Source organism: Spermophilus citellus, assembly GCF_964194105.1.
Source record: "Spermophilus citellus genome assembly, chromosome: 4".
Lineage (NCBI taxonomy): Eukaryota > Metazoa > Chordata > Mammalia > Rodentia > Sciuridae > Spermophilus > Spermophilus citellus.
Window position 1 is genome coordinate 193,029,115 of NC_138185.1, and position 26,567 is coordinate 193,055,681.

Below are 26,567 nucleotides of genomic sequence, written 5' to 3' on the forward strand. Positions count from 1 at the left end.
TCATCTTAAAGAATTGTTTAAAAGATAGATCTCCAACCCCTACCCTCAGATTCTAATTCAGCTGATTTGTCTTCATACTAAAAGGTAAAAATTTTTGGAAGTACTGCAGATGCTGGTGTTTGATGAGACCCATTAAACAACTTAGTGAGACCCTGTCTCAAATAAAAAAATAAAAAGGGCTGGGTATATGGCTCAGTGGTAAAGTGCCTCTGGGTTCAACAAAAACATATGTTCCACTGTCAGAAGGCTGGATTAAGGTCAATCTTGGCTTTGCCATTTATCTATTGCCCACCCTTGGGCAAGTTATTTTGTATCTCTTAATTTCTTCTTCAAGCTTGTGCCTTGTGAAAATTAACTAAGATAATTCAAATAAACATTTAGTATCCTTACTTGTGCTAAAAATGTTTCTATTATTCAAGGCCAAGCATTATGGTGGGGATTATGAATGCAAGTATCAAAAGGAAATAAATTAACCAATTAAGGAAATTAAAAGGAAAGAAATAATTCACTGGTACACATTGGTTTTCCATATGCTGCCACCCAATATTATTATTGGTTTTGTAGAACTGGCAATTTTGTATTCAGAGCTTAGCTCAAACTTTCCCTCTTCTGAGGCCTCTGTTGACCAAAGGATCTAAAAGAGTCCCATTATGCTATTTTCTTAATATTACTTATTACTATCTGAAATTATCTTGCATATTTTTTACTCATTTATTATCTGTTTCCCTCAATTGGAGATTAAGTTATCTGATTCTCTGTTTTGCTCCCAGTACCTAAAACATATGTATAACAGATCAGGTGTTAGTACTTACAGGATAAATGAATGGATGAAAATTCTAGTGAGGCTGGGTATGAAAAGTCTAGTGAGGCTGGGTGAGACTGGGTGAGGTGAGTTGTAATTCTAGTTACTTTAGAGACTCTCAAATGTGAGGCCAGCTTTGGCAACCTAGGGAGAATCTGTCAAAAAAAAAAAAAAAAGTCTGGGGATGTAATTCAGTGGTAGAGGGGCTAGGTTCAAACCCCAGTGTGTCTGGGTGGGGGCGGGTCTAGTGAGGAGTCAGAGGCATATAAACAATTACTTATAAAACTATGTGCCAGGGGCCAGGGTTGTGGCTCAGTGGTAGAGCACTTGCATGTGTGAGGCACTGGGTTCGATCCTCAGCACCACATACAAAAATTAAATAAATAAATAAAATAAAGATATTTAAAAAATAAATAAATAAATAAAACAATGTGCCAGGTGCCAAGGACTTTGGAAGCTGTAATTTAATTGGGCCATGTAGGAAATTCTGACACAGGATAGCAAAATGTTCCACTTTTCTGAGAATCTATAAGATGTAAGATTTTTTAAAAGTACAGATGATTGGGCAAAACTGGTATTAAAACTCTCTAGACCCTACCTCAGGAGGTAGTGCAGAAAAGCATTTGTATTTTGTTTCCATGTATGCCAAATCAGCTTTTCTTGGAAGCAGGAAATTTGAATGTATGGAAGATTCCTTTTGTAGTTAATGTTATTAGATCCCTTAAGGTATCTCCAGAGCTGGGATAACTCAGGATTAGGCTGGATCTGCTAAAATGGTACAAAGTGGAAAGGACTCTCAGTGCCTATTCTAGAAAAGCTTCTCAGGAGAAAATGTAAGGTGACTTTTTTCTTATTGCCTTCCAGACAAGACATATCATATACAAATGTGAAAGAATAATTTTTATTCTAACTCCAACATGTGTGACTTTATATGATTAAAGTATTAATATGGCCAGACATGGTGGTGCATACCTGTCATCCCAGTGACTCAGGAAACTGAGGAGGAGAATCCAAAGTTCAAGGCCAGCCCCAGAAATTTAGCAAGGCCCTCAAGCAACTTGGTGAGACTCTGATTCAAAATAAAAAAGGTCTGAGTATGTAGCTTAGTGGTAAAGCACCCCTGGATTCAATTTTAAGTGCCAAAATAAAATCAATCAATCAATAAAGACAGATGGAAATAAAAATAATAAAAATTAAAATGGACTGGGTATGAAGCTCAGTGGTAAAGTGCCTCTGGGTTCAATTCCCAGTACCAAAATAGTAATAATAACATGCTAATGTGACTGTTTTTTGGGGAATGCTGGGGTTTGAACTCATGGCTTTGTGCATACAAGGCAAGCATTCTACCAACTGAGCTATAACCCCAACCCATTAATGTGGCCTTTATGAATGGAAATTAATTTGACAAATTCTCTTTTCTGTTTCTTTTATGTTTGGAATATAAACATTCCAAAAGAAGGTGGAGCTGATAAACTAATAGCTCTGGCCTTGCAGGAACAGATGATTTTTTTTTTTGTTTGTTTGCAAATGGGCGTTACTTCCTTTTGAATGAACTATGAACAAGGTGTGATTCTTAGACTAAATGTAGATACTCAGTGAAACAGTTCTAAAGTTACTGTGTCCAAAGATAGCCACATGTGGCTACTAAGTTTTAAATTAATAAAAATCAAAATTTCCTTAGTCACATTAGCCCCATGTTTCAGGTGCTCAAAAGCCACGTGTGTCTAGTTGCTGCTATATTGAACAACCCAAGGACAGAAAATTCTACTGGACAGTGCAGTGTTGCTTGGGCACTGATGATTTCAGCTCCCCATTGCAGGGAGCACAATAACTCTTATTAACCAAGAGTTAATAATGCCCTTGTAAAGGAAAATATAGTAGACTCTCTTTTGGGTACTAGGGAGGGAACAAGATTGAGGCTATTATGGGACTCTCAAAGAGCTGGGAGGGTGGGAAATCAGACAAAATAGCCTACAAGTTGTTCTACTCCCTCAGGGACTGGAAGCCTGAAGGAATATGGGTTCATTGAAGGTATCTGCTGCTTGACTAGGACTTGGATCAGAAACCTGATACTTTAGAAATTTGACTTTGTGCTGTCTGCAATTTTATTCCTCTTAAAAAATTTTCCTTTTGAACATAATAACTTATTTTATCTGTTCTATTAGAAAACAAGGAAAAGAGGGGTTTTCATCAAACTAGGGCCATAGTTTAAAAGATGGACTGTTAACAAGAAATCACAGTAGAAAGAAGCAACAGGAACTCTTAAAGCAAAAGAGAAAATACAAAAAAATAAGAATTGGAAAAGAGACTCTTACAGAGATTTTTTTTTAAAAAATAATCCTTTTCTACTCAAATTTTGAAGGATTTGTGTTTCTTTTAGTAAGGAATGTACTTTCTCATTGTAGAGTGACAGGATGTAGAACCATGAACTTTACCCATAGGGGGGGAGCCTTTTTGCCTCTCTACTCTCCCATTGTTTTATGATGTTAATTGTTTCTGTAATAAAACCTCTAAGGTCTACTCTGACTTATGCTTCAGCTTATAAATATGATTTGGCCTTTTAGAATTGTCTGGGTTGCAGTCCTTCTAGTGCCATCTTGTGTGTGCCTAGAATACTGGGACTTTGGAGTGTGGCCAACTTTTAATTATTCAGAGAAATAGGGGAAGTAGACATAGTTGATTTTCAGAACTAATAATATATATGTAAATACATGTATATATGTAAATGATAAGAGTAAATATGTATTGAACATTTATTGAGTATTTGTTGTGTGTCAACCACTAATGCTAAGTGGTTAATGCTTAGCATGATCTCATTTAATCCATACAACATTCCAGTGACTTAGATATTGTTATTTTCTTTTTTTTTAATAATTTTTTTAAAAGAGAGATTGTGAGAGAGGAGAGAGAGAGAGAGAGAGAGAGAGAGAGAGAGAGAGAATTTTTTTTAATATTTATTTTTTAGTTCTCGGCGGACACAACATCTTTGTTGGTATGTGGTGCTGAGGATCGAACCCGGCCGCACGCATGCCAGGCCAGCGCGCTACCGCTTGAGCCACATCCCCAGCCCCGATATTGTTATTTTCATTTTATAGAAAAGGAAAATGAAACTGTCAGACTCACCTGTTGGGCTGGATAACTAGTAAATCTTAGAATTGAAGTTCAAATCTAGGTTTGTATGACTCAAGAGATTGCAATCTTACTCCATTACTGTGCACATAAAGTTTTATATATATATATATATATATATATATATATATATATATATATATATAGAGAGAGAGAGAGAGAGAGAGAGAGAGAGAGAGAGAAGGAAAGAGAGATTGATTTATATATATCTATGTAGATGTTCTAATTTATACTAATTAAAGCCAACACCAGTATTAGCCACTTTCTATTGATATATCAGTTAAATAGAATCATAAGCTGAACAAGGAATAAGATCTTATCTTGTTTTAAATACTCCAGAAAAGTTTTAGTTAATTATATTAGTGGAACTTTGCAGTTCTCAGAAAGGGATGCATTCAGTAAGTGAATTTGATGTTTTTCATCTCTTCTGCTTTCTTCCTGTGGGAGTTCCCATGAAGATGTTAATAATGATGGTTGACAAGGATCAAAGGCAGGAAAACATAAGGAAGTGTGCTGGAAGGAGCCTGGCGGATGGAATGGAAACCCCTTGAGAAGTTCACTCCTGAATAATTAAAAAGCATCTGCCCAGCCTGTAAAGTCTGAAGTTGAATTCTACTCTTCTACTTGCTGATGAGGCAGGGAGAAAGGCTCAACTGTCAGAGAAACTGACATTTTCTACCATATTATGTTGAATAGGAACCAGTTTGGTTATCGACTCTTTTTTTCAGAGCAATATAAGAGGGCTTAGGCTGAATTTAAGTTCATATGACAGTAAAAACCTCTTCAAATAAACTGAAAAACTTCCTAAGGACATTTCTCTTTTTTTCAAGAACTTAAGCAAGCCTATGTTTATCACTGAAAATCAATATATTTGTTGATGCTGATGAATTTTCAGTCTAAACGCAAATAAAAGTCAAAATGAAGAAAAGTTGTTGTTCACTTGCTGTTTTAGAAATTTTGCTCCTGTACCTAGGACAGCTCAGAGTTTTAGAAGCTGAAATAAAGTTCCTGGTTATGTGCCAGAAGGCTTGGAGTTGAAAGGCAAAGGCAAAGTAGGTTTAGGTCAGATGAATTTGAGATTATAAGGACAACGAAAGTCAAAAGGCAGGACCTGGATATTTTAAAAGTTAAAACGCTAAAAATAGTTAATATCGTTTTGTTAAGATACAAACCCTCAAACCTTCATTTCAGAATCCTCTGCAAAATGAGTTGGAGGGCAGAGTTGAACTAGACATGCACTTGCGGGCCTTTCAGTGTTAACACCCTGGGATATCACACCAGATTCTAGACGCTGGCATGGGGGCGGAGAGCTCTTGAAGACATGATCTATGCATGATAAGCGACCATTCTCATAATGCCCCTTTTAAAGAAGCGATTGTATTATCTGAGTCACTTGAAAGTCTCTACAATTTAGCACCAAGCTAGGAGGCGAGGCGCCCCATAAATGTTGAGTGAATGAATCTGCAGGTTTAGGTTACAGGGCCAGACCCGGAGTTTCGGTTTATGATGTTGTACAAGTCAAGCCCCCTTCGCCCCCAAACAATTCTACACTGGTGCGTGCACAAGGATTAACCGCGGTGGTTCTCATTACGGAGGAACTTGACCTGCTCTAATGATTTGTGATAGGTATTGGCAGTCCTTAATAGAATTAAGGCTTGACTGGTACCGAACCCCGAGAGCGTCAAAGATTGCCTCTAAGTAGATTCAAACATTTAGTTTTTGAGGACTCAGGAGGACCCAAGAGAGCCGGAACGCTGTGGTTAGCAACACAGTGCGCTGCTAAACCTCTCCCCCTCTTCCTCCCACAAGATCTTGTTGCCAGAGCAACAGTGGGCGTCACCAAACGGACGGCGGAAATAGAATAAAAAGAGGACACGTCTCCAGCCCATTGACGTATCCTGTGCGCAGACGCGTTCACTATTTCTGGCCGTAGTTCGCACTGTGTGGATGCAGTTTGCGTCTGCGCATTAGTTGTCTCTCGCCTCGCCCTGCTTGTACGCTTGCGCAAATTGACTCCTGGGGGCGGGGCGGAGCTGGGCCGCCGCACTGCGCGCGCGCAACCCTGCCTTGGTTGTGGACGTCGGATTCTCCAGGAGTTTGGGTCGAGCGGCCCGGAGATCCCAGGGTGGTAGTCATGTCCGCGTCAGTAGTGTCGGTCATCTCGCGGTTCTTAGAAGAGTACTTGAGCTCCACTCCGCAGCGGCTGAAGTTGCTGGACGCTTATCTTCTGTATATACTGCTGACCGGAGCTCTGCAGTTCGGTTACTGTCTCCTCGTGGGGACTTTCCCCTTCAACTCTTTCCTCTCGGGCTTCATCTCTTGTGTGGGGAGCTTCATCCTAGCGGGTAATTCTATAAGTAATCACAACAGTAACGTGTTACTTTGATGAGCAGTTCTGTTCTCGCTATTTTATGGCAGACCACCGCCCTGTAAAGTTTTGGAAGAGTCTGAACAGTACTCTTCTTGTAAGTGGGGAAATTGAGGCCCAGAGAGGTTGTCTGTCAGTCTTCCAATACTAAACAACCGTTTAGGAGCTGGAATTTAATATCTGAAGACAACTTCATGTCGCTGCTCCATCTGTGATCCCTGCACTTCGTATTGGTCCAGGGAAAAATCCAATTCCAACTTTCACTTAACTTTAACATAACTTTCAATTTGGTAGACTTTTAAATGAAAAATCCAACCCTGAGTTCTCTCTCTCATGTAGGCCTAATCATTAGTGATCTCTGGGGAAAATTTTAAGTTAAAGTGTGATGAAAATAAATATGGGTGCTTTGCTTGTTGATCCCGTTCTTATTTGATTTTAGCTTTTAGCTGTTCCCACTTATTTCTTGTGGATAAGCTGTCCTACTTTTTTCATTATCCTGAACTCGATTTTTATTCACATAATTATGTTTTAGTTTTCTTTTTAAATTTCCAGCATTTAAAATGCCCCCTTCCTCTTTTTTGGTACCAGGATTGAAACCGGGGTGCTTAACCACTGAGCCACATCCCCAGCCCACCACGCCTCAGCCTCCTGAGCCACTGGGATTACAGGCCTGGCCCACCTGCCTGGCTGAACTGCCATATTTAATGAGAACTGCCTCCATAAATTTTTACCGAAATTTGACCTTTCTTGCCCAACCAGATGCAGTGAAAACTGAGAACAGGCTTGGCCCAGGAGTGTTAGCCAGTCCAGTTTATAAGTGGCCACTACATGGGCTATTCCAGAAACTGGTTTTGACTACTACTTAACTTTGAAAACATACCAGAATTGTTTACATTTCAGTGTGATCATTAGGCAGGCTATCAAGTGAATTTTGAGTTGAATACTCAGTTTTATGGTAAATGCTTTGGGGATTCATTAGCGGTATGTTTCTTTTTTTATCTTTTATTTATTTTATTTTTTAATTTAATTTTTATTTTTTTTAACATCAGAAATTTATTAGTTGCTCAAAACATTACATTGATCTTGACATATCATATCATACATTTGTTTCAAATGGGGTATGAATTCTTATTATTCCCATATGTACAGATTGCAGGATCACATTGATTATACAGCCACGTTTATACATACTGCCATATAGTGTCTGTTGTATTCTGCTGCCCTTCCTATCCCCTTCCTATCCCCCCTCCCTCCCCTCCCCTATCTACCATAGCTCATTTCTCTCTCTCTCTTATTTTTTTTCCCCTTCCCCTCACATCCTCTTATATGTATTATTGTATAACAATGCGGGTCTCCTTCCCTCTCCCGTGCAATTCCCCCTCTCTCTCCCATTCCCTCCCACCTTTCGTCCCTGTTTGATGGTAATCTTCTTCTCATGCTCTTCCTCCCTGCTCTGTTTTGAGTTGCCCCCCTTATATCAAAGAAGACATTCGGCATTTGTTTTTTAGGGATTGGCTGATTTCACTTAGCATAATCTGCTCTGATGCCATCCATTTCCCTGCAAATTCCATGATTTTGTTATTTTTTAGTGCTGAGTAATATGCCACGTTTTTTTTTTTAATCCATTCATCTATTGAAGGGCATCTAGGTTGGTTCCACAGTCTAGCTATTGTGAATTGTGCTGCTATGAACATTAATGTATCCCTGTAGTATGCTCTTTTTAGATCTTTTGGGAATAGTCCAAGAAGGGGAATAGAGCGGTATGTTTCTTATTTTCAAAGCATTTACAATCTGGTTGGGCCACAGACAAAAGACAGTGTTAGAATCATTTGGAGATGATTTAGGACCGTGGCCTGCTTAAAGTTTTAGATCTGTAAAATGCATTAATTAAAATGTGCTAATTAAGACACACCAGAGATATTTTTACTTCTCAGAACTTAAAAATTGGTGTAAGGACTTGTGTGCTAACTGGGTCTGGGTCTGGGTCTGGGTCTGGAATTGCAGAATTAGCTGGTTGATTAGACATTTAGTTACCATTTTTGAGTTTTGAGGACCAAGACCTGTGGCAGCATCCTAGCCTTCTTTTCTCTGTGAACTCAATACTAACTATAAGAATTTTATTATCCAATCTAGAGGTCAAACCTCTTGATTGGTTTTGTGATTTTTGTCTTCCTGAGGCAAATCCCTAAAGCATATTTTTTAAAAGATGACTTTGTAAGACTCTAGGGTTAAGGATGACTTTTCAGGGCCACATGGAAAAGAGTGATTTGGTGAAGAGTGGACATGGACTATTGATAGGTTAGTGTGTTAAAAATCAAAAGTTTTTTGAGCAGATGACTTCTACTTACACCAAGTCCCATTTTTGAGCTTGTTGAGGCTAAAATTGCGTTGGCACACTGTCCTCTATGGGAACTAGATGGCTTGTTATTGAGGAGAATGCTTAGTGAAGAGACATATTAGTCTTAAGGCTGATATGGGGCGGGGGGGTCTAGGTTCCAAATCTGTGAGATAACAGGTAATAGGGACAGAGAAATAAGAGTGGCTTCAGAAAAAAGATTCATGACAATTCATTGTTGCCATAGAAAGGTATCATTTGCATTGCTTTTGACATCATTGAGTTTACTAAATCCTACCTCCTTTGCTAGCCCAGGTCATTATTTGAAAACTAGTTTTAATTAGAAATTTTAAATTTTGATGCATATCCTTTCTTCATTTTTGGGAAAGAAAAACTTGTATCTGTTTGCGGGCTTTCTAACTTTTATGTGTGTATGTGTGTGGTGTGTGTAGGAGAATGGAGGTTGCCAGTATGGCTAGAGAAAGGGTATTGTAGGAGATTATGGTGAAGGATTAGATGATGCTAGATGCTGAAGCTTTGAGATCCAGGCCCAAGAATTTGTACCATATGTGGATAAGGAAGAGCATCTGAGGATTGTAGTAGAGACTTAAAATTGGTGTTAAGTATGTAGAATGAATTGGAGGGTGAAGTTCTTTAATCTGTTTCCCTAATTTCTTTTTTGGCACTTTATTCTGTTCTCTCTGCATGGGTTAATTTAGCATATGCTATATGGAAAAATTGATCAGTGCATTTTAAGCCAATTTTAGAATGCTGTGATATTAAAACAAAACAAAATAAAAACCTATTATCTGGGTCCAGTGGTATGAGATGGTCTGGTGTGTTCCCTCATCTCATGATCAGGAGACTTAGACATGGTTTCAGGAAGGAGCTAGGTGTAGGGGGATGTGTGTGTATTTATGAATGTACATACACATATATACAAGTATATGTATGGTATAGTAGGCTTTAAACACATATGAGTATATGTATAGTAGGCTTTAAAAGAATCTCAGAATATATTTCTTCTTCCAGATGGATTTCAAACATCCTCATCAGCTGTTTATCTTATGGTTAAAATATTGCTAGAGGAGGACATATATCCCTTTTTAGAGTAACATTCCAGTATTGGAAGCCCTTTTAGGTTCTTTTCTGCCTAACTGAAATTGAAATCTCTGTTTATTTAAAGTGCTATTTAGGGTGGACATGTGTAAAACAGTAAGACTGTTCTTAAAATAAGTCTTAGGAGTTGAAGTCAGCTTTTACTCTTAGGTCTTGAAATCAATAAGAGTGTTCTTAAAATAAATCTTAGGGTATTGAAATGGGGATGTGGGGGGCCCTCTGTGCTGGGGATTGAACCTAGGGCCTGTGCATGCTGGGCAAGTGCTTCACCTATTGAGCTACATTCCCAGTCCCTGAAATCAGTTTCTAAATCACTTTTCAACTTTGGTCTATTCTCTTTCTAACCTTTGAAACAATTTTGGCTTTTCATTGGAAATACTTTTGTTACTCTTAGTTTACATATTCGAAAGAAATTGAATTTGAAAGGCAGGGAGACTATCCAGCATGGGTCGGAGGGAGCTATTAGGCTGAGTGGACCGAGGTGCAGCATTTCTTTTGGTATTGACCACCCAATTTGTGGATCCTATTATCTCTCATAACTGCCGTCTAGGAGATTGGAACTTTGCCATATTTGTGACTGATTATTCTGTTTCTAAACATCTTCATGTCCATTGCTACCTCTTCATCCTCAGTGCCTCAGGTTTTTCATATCTCTTATCTAGGCCACTATAATTCGCCTTACTGGCTTCGAGCCTCTGGAGTCTCTTCTGCTGTATTTGCAGTCTTGATTTGACTTGCAGACCTGATGTGCTACTCTCCACATTTGTCTCTTTTCTCAAAAGAAAATTAAAAAAACAAAACAAAACAAAAAACTACACACGTTCTTTCGTGTTCTGGCCTCATCCGTATCTCCAGCTTTATTTCTTGCCTCTGTCTCCTTTGTACCTTATGCTCCATCATTTTTGACAGGTAATTCCCTCAATACTCATGATATCTGAAGCTATTATTTTACTTTTCTTTGACTGTCTTAATATTCCTTTGCTTTTTAGATGGTCTTTCCTTTGGAACCCATTCCTGACTCTTCCTGCAGATTGAAATCTTCTGTATTCCTGCTTCATTTTTTGTGTTTGTGCAGAGGGAAGAGAGGGTGGGGGAGGGAGAGGGAGGGGGAGGGGGAGGGAGGAGAAGCAGGAGGAGGAGGAGGAGAGGAGGGAGGGGGAGAAAAGGAGGAGGAGGAGGAGGAGGAGGGAGGGAGGGAGGGAGGGAGATAGATGGTACTGTATTTACTGTTGTGCCTATTTTCCCTCTGAAAGGTGAGCCATTGAGGGTAGGGACCATCTTTCATCTCTTCATCCTCAGTGCTTAATACTGTATATGTTAAATTGTGAACTTGTATATAATAATTTAAGGAATACTGAACAATTATGTGCTAGTTTCTCTGCTAAGGTGAAGCACAGGAACATGGTCTCTACTCTAAAAGAGTTTACAATAGTGGGAGATGCAAAAAAGTAACTATAAATATGGTGCTGATGGGAATTTTTTGTGAGAGTGGGAACATGGTTGGCACCAAACCCTGCCCAGTGCTCCTGTAATAATGCAATGTTTACTTTGCCAATGTATGCTTTTTGAATTTTTTTCTCTTTTTCCTCTTTTTCTTATTCTCAGTTGATGATCTTAGTTTTTTTTTTTTAAACTAAAACAATAAAAGTAGGCAGGAATCCTTTTACTTTCTATTGAATCATAACAGCCCACCTGCTGCTGTTCCCATACACTCTGACTTACTTCCCATGGGTGGTGGATGATTTTAAATTTTAAGCAGATGTGTCCCTTTCCTGTCAGCAGCCAGCTCCTTGACTCATGCAGGGAATCTAGTCTTCTCATGTCTCTGAGGAATTCAGCTTCTGCAATTATCCCTCCATTCTGCATCATTAATTTTTCTCTCTCTACTGGATCATTCTCATTTGAACATTCTCTAATATTGTCCATTAAAAAAAAAAAATTATCAGCCAGGCTTAGTGGTGCATGCCTGAGGGAGTGACTGAGGGAGGCTGAGGCAGGAGAATTTGAAAGTTCAAGGCCAACCTGAGCAACTCAGCGAGACCCTGACTCAGAAAAATAAAAGTGTAATCATTTATATTACTCAGCTACTCAAACCCTTGAAATACTGTCCTATTGCACTTAGAACTAAATCCAGACTCTTTTCTGAGATTTAAAAATCTTATAGGATTTGTCTTCTGCTGATCACTACTGTTTGGTTAGGTTTTTTTTTTTTTTTAACTATCTAGAATGTTCTGTCCCCACATCTTTATATGGTTGATTCTTTGTCTTTCAGATACTGGTATTAAGTAGCACTTTCTTAAAGAGGCTTTCTGAGGCCTCTGAGTAAAAAATAGCTTCCCAGTCACTCTTTATTATTCTGTTTTATTTTCTTTATAGCACATATTGCTATTTGATATTTCCTTGTTTGTTTACTTACAATATTTGTTTTATGTTTCTCTCCATAGACATATAAGTTCCTTGGGAGCCAGACTCTTTTTCTTTTTCTGTCTTTTTCTATGCCATATTCCCAGCACCTGTAACAATGCATGACTCGTAGAGAATGCTCAGTAAATATTTTGCTGAATGAATGAACATTTAGAGAGGCAGATTAAATTAGAACTGCTAAAATGAAACAGGCTGCCTCAGGAGGTAGTAAATTTCCATCTTTGGAAGTGCTCAGGGAGACGCTGAAGGCTTGTTTCTGGAAGAGCTTTTTGAGCAGGCAAGATTCTTTACTTTTTTTGTTCCCAGTGCATCTGAGGGATGTGACACCTTTGTTGGTAACACAGGCTCTGGAAGGTTTGTAATCTCCCCCGGGGGTGGTTTACCAGATTCTGTAAATGGTAAGTATACTTTGGAAAACTTCCCAGGTGATTCTTGCAGCCTCCTCAGCATACCCACCTCCTCCCACCTCATGGAGTGCTTGTTTTTTATGACCTCTGAGTTTCTTTCCATCCTTGTGGAATTCTGATTCTTATGTTGTCATTGAAATAACTTGGGTTACAATGATAAGGATAACATCAATTTTAAATTTTAAGCAGATAAGCTTTCACCAGGAGTTTTTTCTTTGTCCCCACAAAATTCCCCAAACACTAATAACCAACTGTTAATAGTTTAGTATTTATTTCTCTGGATATTTTCTAGATTCCAACTAAAACCAACGATAACTTTATCATATAAATAAAATATTTTTAAAAAGAGAAATATGGAATGGAGTAATTCTGTTTTTTCCTACTTAATGAAAGTGTATAGCTTTACTTCAATGTATAGAAAATTTGCCTTATTCTTTTGAATAATTGCATGTGATTTCATTGTCTGTTCATAGTATAATTTAATCCCCTGAATGGCATTTGCACTGTTTTCATTTTTTTCTTCAACTTACAAACATGCTGTTAGAATGTTTTCTTAGTCAAAGGTAAAACATCGTAAATATTAATGGATATTTCCATTTGTTCTCCCAAATGAATGAATAAATCTGTACTTTTCACAGCAGGATTTTAATTGGTTGCTTTTGATTCAGTTAGTGTCCTTCGTATTTTTGAAGAGCTTGGGTGCCTGAAAAGATCAGTGGCAGTTTCATAGTGTTTACATTTTTGGGGGATTGGGGGGTGCCGGGGATTGAACTCAGGGGCACTTGACCACTGAGCCACATCCCCAGCTCTATCTTGTATTTTATTTAGAGACAGGGTCTCACTGAGCTGCTTAGCGCCTCACCATTGCTGAGGCTGGCTTTGAATTCGAGATCCTCCTGCTTCAGCCTCCCCCACCACTGGGATTACAGGTGTGTACCACATGCCTGGCTATGTTTACATTTTTAAACATAATGAAAACTGTTGCTATGGTCCTGGAGTCAGGAGAACTAGTCTAATAGTTTTCTGGCCTTTGGATTAGATTTCAGGTCTTTGTTTTTTCTTAGTGATGGAATGGATGCTAGCCTAAAGCAAATTTGAATTTTCTTAAGCAGCGTAATAATTTATCACAGGCATAAAGGTATTTTGGAAAAGTGCAGTCCTGGAGTTTTCTTCTTCTTTTTTTTTTTTTTTAAATCAGTTGTGATGGTTGCTAATGTGCTATGTTAGAATCTTCAAGGGTATATAAATGTGGCAACGTCGAATTCTTTGTTAAGAGTAGCTTAGGTCTCCTACCTTTTTTTGAGACAAATAAGAAGCTATCTAAAAGTAGTTTATCTATAACTAGGAGGTAGGTCTCATGAATGAGCAGTTATATTTATAATATATATATCTCCTGTATATTATACATATATTTTGTTAGAAAATAGTTTGTTCTTTTAAAAGTGCTTGCGAGGCAAGTATTCTACCAACTGAGCTGTATCCCCAGGCCTATAACTTTTTTTGTTGTTCACCCAGCTCTTTTGTTACTACCTCAGCTACATCCCTGTCTAGATATAATTAGAAGCCTTTAAATTAAGAGATAAATTCTTAGAGTTTTTTGGTAATATTTTTTTTCCTCAATAAACTTGTGGTTTTTAATGTAACTTTGAGAATAGATTTTTTTTTCCTTTAACTTTTTTTCCTTTTTGTGGGGAGGACTGGGGATTGAACTCAGGGGTGCTTAACCACTGAGCCACATCCCCAGTTCTTTTTATTTTTTATTTTGAGACAAGGTCTTGCTTAGTTGCTTAGGGACTTGCTAAGTTGCTGGGGCTGGCCTTGAACCGGTGATCCTCCTGCCTCAGCCTCCTGAGCTGTTGAGATTACAGGTGTGCACCACTATGCCTGGCTCCTTTAACTTTCTTTTATCAAACAGTTAAGATTGTGAAGCTTTGTCAGGCATAGTGGCCCAGGTCTGTAATCCCTGCAGCTCTGGAGACTGCGGCAGGAGGATTGAAAGTTTAAAGCCAGCCTCAGCAAAAGTGAAGCACTGAGCAACTCAGTGGGACCCTGTCTCTAAATCAAGAACAAACGGCTGGGGATGTGGCTCAGTGGTTGAATGCCCTTGAGTTTAATCCCCAGTACCAAAAAAAAAAAAAAAGATTATGGAGCTTAAGTGTACAACTTGATAAGTTTTGATAAGTTTTAAAATTTGCCAATCTAATAATAATAGATAACAGATTAAAAATAATAGAACATTTCCAGTACCTAAGAAGGCTCCTTGCATCTGCCCAGCCACCTTTCTCTCATGAAAGAACTACAATCCTGATTTGTTTTGCAGAGTTTTAAGTTTTATATATATAAAGCCATCTGATATGTATGTATAAATCAGATGGCATGTACTTTTTATATCTGATACTTGTGTATTTTATCTGTATTGTGTGTAGCAGAAGCTCGTTTTCATTGCTGTATTGTTAGCATATGCTACAATTTATCATTTTTACTGTTGATTGACACAGAGATTGTTTCCTATTGGAGGCTATCATGGGTATCCTTGTAGGTGCCTTTTCATGTGAAAATACATTAATATCTGGAATTGTTGCATCATAGGATGTATGTGTGTTCATTAATAGTCATATTTGTTTTGAACTTCTAAATAATTATTTTTGTGTTCTCCTTTTGCAGTGTGCCTGAGAATACAGATCAACCCACAGAACAAAGCAGATTTCCAAGGCATCTCCCCAGAGCGAGCCTTTGCTGATTTTCTCTTTGCCAGCACTATCCTGCACCTTGTTGTCATGAACTTTGTGGGCTGAATATTTCCCAGTTACTTAATTAAGGAGTAGGAGACTGAAGTAATGTAAGTGATAATCATAGTCCTTGTCCTGTCATGTAGATTTTGGGAAGAGAAATTAGATGGGTCTGGTTTGATCATAATTATCAGGGTTCCTGTATTGCTGCTGAGAGGTTTGCAGAATTTTGAGGTGGTCTTTAAAGTATGCATTAATATGGATCTTTCACTGCTATTGCTCTGGGTCATTGTCTCATTATTTTATATATCCTTAAGATAACAGAAGATAAGTGTTGCCTATAGTTAATTTATTAATTTCTACACCAATAACTATGAAAATAGCTCATTTTTTAAGAAACACAAATTATAGATTTTGCTTTTGGATTTTTTTTTTTTTTTTTTTTTTTTTTTTTTTTTGGTACTGAGGATTAAACCAGGGGTGCTCTGCCACTGAGCTGCAACCTCCAGCCCTTTTTATTTATTTTATTTTGAGACAGGATCTTACTAAATTGCCCATTCTAGCTTCAAATTTAGCATCCTCCTGCCTCAGCCTCCTGAGTTTCTGGGATTACAGGCATGTGCCACTGTGCATGGCTCTTAAATTTTTTTCTGATTTCCATCTCAAATGACTTAAAAGTCTGGGCTGTTGTTCTCATAGTATCCAGTATGGCACTTATACTTGAAGCCATATGTTGTAGGTTGAATGAATGACTGTAGCCCTTTGCTAATGTGTGTCCTACGCTGAAATTAAAGGGGAAATTGGATTAATTTAGGAAAAGACTTGTGTGATGCCATTTAGTTCATTTACCATTTTCCTTGGTTTAGCATGAAGCTCTCTTGCCCCACCCAGACAAGCTCATATATAGAATTCTGATAGAAAACTGGAGTGGAAGTAGAACTGTGTTGATTGATAGAAATCAAAAAGCTCTCTCTGGGGCTGGGGATGTAGCTCAGTTGGCCCTGGGTTCAATCCCCAGCATCACCAAAAAAAAAAAAAAAAAAAAAAAAAATTCTCTTTGGCCTCTCCTTCCCTGCCAATCAAAACTCTAAAGGTTAATAAGTTCATGGATATTTTCCAAACTGTATATTGACTTTATATATGAGAAAACAGAGGTTTAGAACAATCCAGTAGCCTTCCCCAGCCACATAACCTGGTTGTGAAGTGCCTTTGTCCATTGGTACTCTTGGCCCAGTGTTCATGCAGCTTACTGATGAATGCATACACTCTTTGCCTTTACTCTACAATTTTTTTTAACATTTATTTTTTTGTAGTTGGACACAATAACTTTATTTTATTTATTTATTTTTATGTGGTGTTGAGGATCGAACCCAGGGCCTTGCATGTGTGAGGCAAGCGCTCTACCACTGAGCCATAACTCCAGCCTCATACTCTACAAAATTTAATGCTGCTGTTACCAGTTGATAGAGAAAAGAGAACCTTAGGAAATATTACCGATTTGGGGGAAAAACATTCCAGGATCAACCTCTTTATCACAACTTGGAAAGCTATAATTTTTGTACTAGTCAGGGGAAATCTAATATAAGAGTTAGAGCAAACATGTGTAAAGCGCATGCAATGACAGTGACTATATTTTATTTTCTGGCATGAATTAATGAGTTACTAATAATGTTACAAAAATCCTTTCTTTTGAAATTGCCTCAAAAATAGTTATGTTACAGTTTCATTTTTGATAGTGCTAAATTGGCAGAGGTAGTTTATTCCATTCAAAAAAATTTGAGAACCACTTTATTCTACTATCCTAAGAGCTTCACTCATTGGAGACCTGATTAAGACTTGAGTTTGTCCTCCTTCTACCTGCCCCTCCCTTTTCCCCTCCCTATTTGCCAGTCAGTGCCTTGTTACTAAGAATATAAAGAGAAGTAATCTGTGGCTTCTGCCCTCAAAAGTGAATAATCTAGTGGAGGAGGAGACATGTAAACATAACAGTTGAAATACAACATGGTTAGAGTCTTACCAGACTTTTGAGCAGAGTGCTGTGAGAGACTGAGAAGGGAGTTACTGTGCCGTCTGGAGCAGGAACAGCAGATGAGTTGTGTGACCAGTGGATAATAGCTCTCACCAGTTATCTGTTACCAGTGTACAACCTGGAGTGCAGCTAGGAAGTGCAGTCTCTAGCCTTGACCTTCTTATTTTTTTTTTTATTGATTGTTCAAAACATTACAGAGCTCATATCATCTTTCATACATTATACTCAATTGGGTTTTGAACTCCCATTTTTACCCCAAATACAGTTGCAGAATCACAACTGTTACATACTCACATTATTACATAATGGCATATTAGTGACTGTTGTATTCTGCTACCTTTTCTATCCCCTACTATCCCCCCTCCCCTCCCCTCCCCTCCCATCTTCCCTCTCTATCTCCTCTGCTATTGTTCAATTCTCTCCCCTTTTTTCCCCCCTCCCCCTTGCCCCTCATAACCTCTTATAATTTTGTGTATCATTGAAGGTCTCCTACCATTTCCATATGCTTTCCCTTCTCTCTCCCTTTCTCTCCCCCCATTCGTCTTTGTTTACTGTTAGTAGCCTTGACCTTCTTATGCTTGTATATATTTCAAGTAATTCTTGGGCTCTCTGATAGACTGTTGGGAAGGCCATAAGTCTTCTGGTTGCCTTACTCTGGATATCTAAAGTTCTTTTTTTCCTAGATGAGTCATGGTATATATAGGAAGGTGACAGAACAAACATTTCAAGGATATTCTTTATGCTCAGGGAGATACCAAATCATGGAAAATTATTTTCTAGGACTATTATGATTGGAGGAGGACTCTGCTGTAAGAGAACTTACTATTTCAAAATTATGACAGAAACAGACAAAAATGCAGGCTCAGGAGAAACTGTGTGGTGCAAACCATGTTAACAACCTTAGACCTACCTGTTCATCTGGGAGTTATGGGCCCAAGGTACAGCAAAATCTTCCAATCCCAGATTGCAGTGTTAAATCATTCTATAGAAGTATGTTCATAGAAAAATTCTCTTCTCTGGGGGATTGCCCAAAGCATTTTCCACAGAGATCTTTGACTTGACATATACTACCTACTCTGTCCTCCTCTCAATTTTTTAAATATCCATTTATTTGCCCTTTTATGTGGTTTTAACTCAGATATATGTACAGTATACCAAAACACATTAAAAATAGTTTCCAAAGTGAGTTCTCAACATTTATACCAACTTAGAAGGTAAAATAAAACAGATTGAACATTCTCCATATTTTCCAAATGATAGTTGGGTATGAAAAAAATAAACATCTATAGTGTAACTTATCTTGCATGAATTTGAAGGTGACATTTAAAACCAGCAGCTATGTTAGAAAAGTCAGATCAAAAGAAAGTGGCCCTGAGCTAAAAAATAAATATGATCTAGGGAAAGTAAGAAAGTAAAGAGATACTGAGTGCTCACTGTGTGCCATGCTTCAAGTGCTTGTTCTGTATCTCATTTTCATAAGGGTAGGCTTATTTGCATTGACAGATCAGGAACTGAGATTTAGAGAGTCTATTATAGTCATTAAGTGTGATAATACAGTCCTGCTTCAAAAACCAATGATTTTTGTGCCCTATTTTTACTCAGAGTTGTTTACCATATATTATGGTATTTGTCAATTGCAGAGTTAAACAAGTAGGCTTAAAAAGATAGCCCAGTGTAATAAGAATTGTAATGCATTCTGTTGTCGTATATAAATTTAAAAAATTAATTTAAAAAAAGGGTAGCCCAGATGATTTATCACTGTCCTCACCTTGTGACTTTCCTTTCTTTAATTTTATTTTGACGATTTTGAAAAGGTAGAAAAATATGGATAATATAACAAGCACTCCTATATCTACTACCTAGAATTGACAGATTTTGAACAGATTAAACATTGTAGAGTCAGCTGATATTGTCTTTGAGTCCCTCTCTAGTCCTAGTTCCTTCCCTGTCCTGTAAGACTTGAACTTCATGGCAGTTCTGGTCAACCAGGACTAATATAATGCATATTAATAAAACCTCTTCCTCAGGCTGGGGATGTGGCTCAAGCTGTAGCACGCTCGCCTGGCATACGCGGGGCGCTGGATTCCATCCTCAGCACCACATAAAAATAAATAAAGATGTTGTGTCCACCAAAAACTGAAAAATAAATATTAAAATAAATACATAAATAAAACCTTTTCCAGAGACTTTGTGGTCTTCTGAAAACATGTCTAAAGATAGCAGTTTGAGAAACCCAGTGATAGAATTTGCTCTATCTGTTAGTAATACTGATTATGGGGTGGCTATCTAGGTGGTTATGATTAGACTCAGTATTTTTTAGATTATCATAAAAATGAGAATATTAAAGTAAAAATGTTTCTAGTATGCTTCTGAGCCCCAAGAATCCATGAACACCTGAAACGATCAGTTATTGGCATTAAGATGGCAGTAAATTTTAATAACTGCATGATAGACTCATTAGATTTGAGTGTTAAATTTATGTGCTTCCCATAATTATTTCCTATTTTGTTTTTCCATGTTTCTTTGAAGTTCTTTTCAAAAAAATATCATCTCAGGTTTCTGAAGAAAAGGAGGCAAAGAGGGACATAGCTACATTTGGTCACATTTGGAAGATTAAAGTTCATATTGATGTGGGCCTTGGGTCAAAGGCAAAGGTGAACTCAGTGAAGAGGGACAAACCTGAGCTGAAATGTGCTCACCTCCTGGGGAGATTGTATGCCAAATGCTTTGGCTAAAATTTATAAAATGTTGCCTTTTTTTTTTTTAATACTTTTTTTTTATTTTATGTGGTGCTGAGGATGGAACCCAGGGAGGGCCTTGCATGTGCTAGGCAAGCGCTCTACCGCTGAGCCACAGCCTCAGCCCCATTGCTTTCTTTTTTTTTAATGGAGACATTCTCCTTCCTTTAATCTGAGCTAGAGCAAGGAGATTGTGGGGTTAGGCAGAACATTTAAGCTGACAGTACTGTTTACAAACATGCAATTAATTGTGTTGGCTTTTTGAATTCATCAGACTATGGTAACCTAGAGAATTACCTCTGGAAGGGAATCTAAATGTTATTATTTAAGCTCTGCTGCCACCTAGTGAATTGTACATTTCCTTTGTTGAGAGATTGTACTACAAAAAGTAGAGTTTGGGGGAAGAAACCACTGATCCTCTGTGATAAAACCCAGTTTCTTTTCCAGTCATAGGAGGGCAGCAGAGGTCCAAGTGGGTTTAAATGTTGGGTTGGGGGTTGCTTTATAGCCTGACCAGAAGTGGGCACTGTTGAGCTAGGAACAAAAGGGCCCAGAATCTTTGAATGGCCCAAGGGTTTTATTACACAGAAAAAAACAGGTGCACATAGATCCTCAGATTTTACCTTGTTTTCTTTTCTTGTAAGTTCAAGAGCTTCCTTTTTGGTTCATTCTAGACCTTTTATTGCTTTCAACAATGAGCTCCCACTGATAATAATCTTTAAATTTTTTTTTGATGCGGGATCTATTTTTATTTTGTCTTTGACATTTCTACCTTATATTGAATTAGGTCTAGTCACCAAATAAGTTCTCCAAGAGGGTATTATCCTGAATTTGTAGAAAATCTTCTGAGGTAGGCACAATATTGCCTTTTTTCCAATGCATTTCCCCCCTGGTTGGAAGGTGAGATTAAATTACCTTTTATTTTTTAAACCTTCAATCTGCTTTTTTTATTACTAAAAGAACACTAATTGATGGCTTTGTATTTGGTGACTGAACTCTATTTTGTATTTGGTCCATAAGACTACCAAAGTGGGGAGGGGGAGAATATCAAGTAGATTTGTGTTTATGAATTGCATTGGTGTCCTAACTCCCTGCCTTACTTTCTCCTCCCTTGGAGTGGATGAATCCCATACTAGGACATCCCTTCTTTATCTGTTGTATAGGATCCTGTGGGCTCTCATGTCCACTTCGCATACCTCTAAGGCTGCATTATCACATTGTTATAAAACTGTTCCTTCACATTCCTGTTTCTCTCCCACTGGATTCTCAAGTTTTCTGAGAGTAGGGACCTCAGGGTTTAGCACAGGACTAACAGTCCTAGTGTATGCTTGTTCAGTGAGTGTTTGGAAGTGCTATGGAAGAAAACAGTCAAGGAAATATTGATAAAAGAGGCTGTGCAGTGGGAAGCAGTTGTGATGACAAGGTGGAAGACCTGCACTGTGGATTTTGTATGGTTAATTAGTTGAAGGGACATAAGCTTGTCTCTGTGCCTTGGTTTCCCTATTTACACACGTGTGTGGCCTGACTAGTAATCAAAGCCTCTTCGAGCAACTAACCTTCCGTTATATAATTTGTGATGATCCCTGTTGTGTTTGAGGAGGATAGTGCTGTTTTTGTGGATCCTAAGTTGGGCTTTGCTTTTGTTTTTCCTTCAGTTGTTGCTTTTATTCTTGTTTCCAGATTTCCACCATCTGTTCACAGAATGTGAAATGTTAAAGTTCACAACAAAATGCACACTTTCTATATAAGGCCTTATATAAAATTAAATAACATTTGTAAAATGTCTTAACATTGATTACATTACCAAGTTTGTAGGTTCACATGCCTTCCACATGTAATTTTTCTTATGTTAACACATTTGATTTTTACCCCCCACCCGGAGGAGAGGAGGTAGACAGACAGTAGTAAATAGTATTCCAATTTTACACCTGAACTAATTAAACCTCGATGGAATTTAAGTTGACTTTCCCTGGCTGTGGAACTAATAAGTGACTGTGCATGAACTTGATAGTGGACATTTGGACTCTAAACTTTTATATTATTTGCTTTCTGTTAGGTTCAAGGACTTTGGAATGATGACTGTATACATCTTCTCATTAGAAGGTTTTCATTAAAAATATTAAGCTTGCTTTTTAAAAAAATATTTATTTTTTAGTTGTAGTTGGACACAGTACCTTTATTTTTTGTTTACTTGTATGTGGTTCTGAGGATCGAACCTAGGCTCTCACACGTGCTAGACAAGTGCTCTACCGCTGAGCCACAACCCCAGCCCCAAGCTTGCATTTTTTTAATGGGAAATAGAAGAGGTTCATAAGAAAGGATGAAGACAGGTGATATGAAATATTTCTGCAAAGTCAGGCATCTCTAATGTGGTTCAGGAGAAATGCAGGAAAATGCAGATCAGATCTGACTTAAATCTAGTGAGGATGACCTGGACTGGCATCTTCTATTCTGGGTCTGCACTGCCCAGTGTGGTAACCATTAGGCACTTGTGGTTATTGAATATTTGAAATGTGGCTAAGTACATGAGGAATTGAATTTTTAATTAAAGTATTATTATTACTTAATACTTGGAATTGAACCCAGGCAGGGCCTTGAACGTGGTAGGCAAGAGCTCTATCACTGAGCTTCTTAGTTTATTATTGTTGTTGTTATTTATACTAGGGATTGAACCCAGAGGTATTCTATCAACTGAGCTATACCCCCAACCCATTTTTATTTTTAAAAAATTTGAGATAGGGTCTCACCAAGTTGTCCAGGTTGACCTTGAACTTAGGCTCCTCCTGACAGCTTCCTTAAGTAGTTGGGATTATAGGTGTGCACCTAATTTCACTTAATTTTATCTAAGTTTAAATAATCACCTATTTAAACTACCAGTCCCTGCAGTGTTGAACAGCACAGCTCTGGACAAATTTGTCAGACTTTGAGGTTATAGTTTTTTCATCTCTAAAATGAGAGAATTGGCTGATTTCTGAAGTGCTTTTCATTTTTAGAAATATCTCATCTGTGTTTTCTAAAATTATGGTTCAAATTGAGCTCTGAACTTGGAATTTCTGCAGAATGGTTTTTGATTTACCTTATTTCAAATTTCAGTTTTAATTGGGTGTCCAGGAAGAGGTGGATTCTAAGGAAAATTCAGTATTTGATCATATCTGCGTAGTGCTAACATCTGAATAGAGATGAAGCCAAAGAAGAATACGCTTCCAAATAAAAATGACCCTGTTTAGCATTATCATTTCTATCTATAGAGAGAGTTACTATTTTTAAGAGTTCTTTGTTATGCTAGCTTTCTTTTAAGATGATTAGAACAGACTGATCAAATGTCACTGTCCTTTCTGCATGGGTAAAATAGACTCAAAAAGTCCTACTAACTTTCTCAGTAGGTGTCTTTCATTTTGCACATTTCCAAATTTCAGTATCAGGGGAGGAGGTTTTATTAGTCATTTTACCAAAACCTTTATCCCCTTGTTAACAGTTAAAACCACTTTTTGAGCTGTTGAATAGTCTGATTTTGTTGAACTAGCTTTGTGTGTGTGTGTGTGTGTGTGTGTGTGTGTGTATGTATGTATGTATGTATGGTACTGGAGATCTCACCCAGGGCTTCACACTTGCTAGGCAAGTTATATCCTCAACCTAGAGCTATCATTTCAAAGAATTCTAGAACTTCTGCTTTTGGAATAGTGTCTGGTAAATATATCTTTGCCTTAAGAGAAGGGAGCATATCTTTGTAAGCGGGATTTTCTGAAAACCACTAAAAAAGAGACTTTTTTACTATCATGAATTACTTTTGCCTTCCACATAGACTGGCCTCATAGTCTTACATTTTAATATAAAATCTTAAAATTTGACTTTTGTATTAAACCAGGAGTCCTTTTATAATTCTCAATGTGTCAAGAGTTTATTCACTAAAATGGCCTTAGGCTTTAGTCCTCTCTCACCATTAGAACTGTTGGTTATTAGAACTGATGTTGTATTGGTTCATAGTCTGTTACTAGAGTTTGTTTTAACACATTTGATGGAATTAACAGGTGAATTTTAATAGGCTATTTGTTCTTATTTAGTACTGTGAACACTTAGCTCCCTGTTTTTGCTTTTTTCTTTTACACATTTCTCATAGTTGCACTGAAATCTTTTGCAATTATGTAGCATATCTTTAAATGTCATTGTTAGTGAAATGAAAGCATTCTGGATGGAAGCTCTGATGCTGGAATGTCTAGTCACTTGAATTAGTATGCAAAATAAGGTGATGCCCTTTTTACCTACTGGGGTGGGTAGCCCAGTTCTGAAAGGTAGTGTTTCCCAACCTTTTTCAAGTCATGGCATATATAGAAAGTTACAGCGTTTTAATGGCACGTTGCTGAAAAATTGGCATCTTGTGGAAACATTGGAAGGAGTCCCCAGGGGCAAGAGATTAGTTTCTGGCTATACCTATCATGGAGTCCACTAGGTGGGAAGCTGACTCTGAAGACAAGAAAGGAAGGCTGTGTCTTTCTGGAATGGTGACACCTCACAATTTCCAGATCCCAGTTCCCTCCTGCTGTAGCAGCAGCTGAACTACTTCTCTTGGAGTCATTTTTCACTTTACCCAAAATAACCTTATCTTTAAATGAAAACTAAATTTTTTCTTTTCCTTTGGTCCTTTATTAAATTTGAGATTGAATTTTTCCCCCTACTTTCTTGAATTCTCTTTCTTCCTATCTTCCTCAAAGCTAAAAATCAGTGCTTTAGGTGCATTCTAACATCAGAAAGTTTCTTTAGGTAAAACTGTAACACCTTCACCTTGAAGAATTTGTGGGCCAGCAGGTGGAAGTGACTTATGTAAAGTAATACAGCTTACTAATGAGAGAGTTGGAGTTAGAGTCCATGTTTCCCAGTACCTAGTTAGTTTTGCCTTTGTGGACTTGGAATTTAGCTTTAAACATTATTTTTATAGATACTGCTCCATAAAATACTCTGTGAAAAATATTTGCCTCATTGTGTTTGTTCTATCTTGGCTTAAATTCTGTTCTGAGCTTAGGAACCCCATTACTATCTCATGGATTCGGGGGACCTGTCTGTAGTGTCATAAGACATTTTACTTTTATGTTTCTTTCTTTTAGGTTCACTTTTTGATGTCCCTTGGATAAAAGGTCTTGAGACAGCAGCTTGTCGCACCCATAGATTCTTCAGATTTGTACTCAACTTTTGACTCTCATTTGGTCTGCAGGTGGAGAGCCTGGGGAAATTCTTTGTCTTGTGTCAGACCAGCTTTGTAATGAACTTTGTTAACATGACCTCTGCTTTCCATTAATTGTAACTTTTTACCTTTCACATTAAAAAACTACATGCTACTCCTCCCTATGCCTCTGACTGGTTTTTTGTTTTTTATTTTTTATTGGTCAAAATCCCCCATTCCTGTGTGCTAATAAGCTCTTTATTAATTGGTAACTTGTAACTGTGACTCTACTTGTTTGCTTTTATTAAGTGTATTTGAAGTTAATGACAAAAGGCATTGCTGACAACCTGGGAAATGGCAGTCCTTTGTCCTTTGCCTGCAGCAGGCAATCCTTTACTAATCCTTCGATTGTTACAGGTGGTTCCACTCTTCTGACACAATGCATTCCTGGAGCTGCACCATTAAGCACTTTGTTAGAAATTGAACTAAAGAGTGTGCTTTCACATTTACATTTGTTTCACATGCTTCAGTGGTGAAAAATGAAATGTACATTTCTTAGGCAATGTAAGCAGACTGTAAAAAGTGGGGTTTGTGTGTATGTTGATTTGTAGAGTGTGATATTCTCTATAAAATCTTCACAAACATTCTCATTTTATTCTTGCAATTTTCTCGGGGGGGGGGGGGCTTGGGTTGTGGCTCAGTGGTAGAGTACTCACCTAGCACATGTGAGGCCCTGGGTTCGATCCTCAGCACCACATTAAAAAAATTAATAAAAATAGGTATTGTGTTCAACTACAACAAAAAATAAAATACTAAAAAAATTTCTCAGGGGTTCTAATCCTTAGTAGATAGGTGAGGAAATCCAGGCTAGATTTGTATTTTAAGATCAGAGTTCATGGGCTGTGGTTGTAACTCAGCGGTAGAGTGCTTGCCTAGCTTGTGTGAGGCACTGGGTTCAATTCTCAGCACCGCATATAAATAAATGAATAAAAGTTCATCAACATCTTAAAAAAAATCAGAGTTCATGACAAAGCTTGGATAGAATATAGTTCTGGTGGCTGAATATAGTTCTGGGCATATTTATATGTACCATGCAAGCTACCCTGTTGCCATCATGGTGCAATAGAGTTGCCATATATGGGAAACAAGCCAAGTTGAGAGTTCCACTATTTAAAGCTAAATCCCCAAATGAGTCATGCTCCAGAGGTTCTCCAGCATGGCTACACAGTAGCACAACCTGGGGAACTCAAAATACCAATGCTTGAGTCACACCAGAATAAATTAAATCCTTGGAGTGATTTTGGAGATTAAGCTACTCAAGTGATTTCAGTG

General features: G+C 37.8%; 1 protein-coding gene and 1 long non-coding RNA gene across 2 annotated transcripts; one reads left to right on the forward strand and one right to left on the reverse strand.

Moving 5' to 3' along the window:
* Positions 1–5,984: 5,984 nt before the first annotated feature.
* DAD1 (defender against cell death 1) lies at positions 5,985–25,420 on the forward strand. Its single transcript, XM_081293193.1, has 3 exons — positions 5,985–6,276; positions 15,249–15,423; positions 25,180–25,420. Exons 1-2 carry the CDS (start codon positions 6,066–6,068, stop codon positions 15,377–15,379), a joined length of 342 nt encoding a protein of 113 aa, XP_081149319.1. The 5' UTR covers positions 5,985–6,065; the 3' UTR covers positions 15,380–15,423; positions 25,180–25,420.
* On the reverse strand, positions 16,229–20,240 carry LOC308648446. Its single transcript, XR_014021832.1, has 2 exons — positions 17,911–20,240; positions 16,229–17,498 (listed from the first exon to the last, which is right to left on the reverse strand). It is a non-coding gene; the product is annotated as an uncharacterized lncRNA (long non-coding RNA).
* Positions 25,421–26,567: the final 1,147 nt, after the last annotated feature.

Coding starts and splice junctions, on each gene's coding strand:
- DAD1 (XM_081293193.1), top strand. CDS start 6,066: ATGTCCGCGTCAGTAGTGTCGGTCATCTCGCGGTTCTTAGAAGAGTAC. Junction 6,277..15,248: donor GGGGAGCTTCATCCTAGCGG/GTAATTCTATAA, acceptor CTCCTTTTGCAG/TGTGCCTGAGAATACAGATC.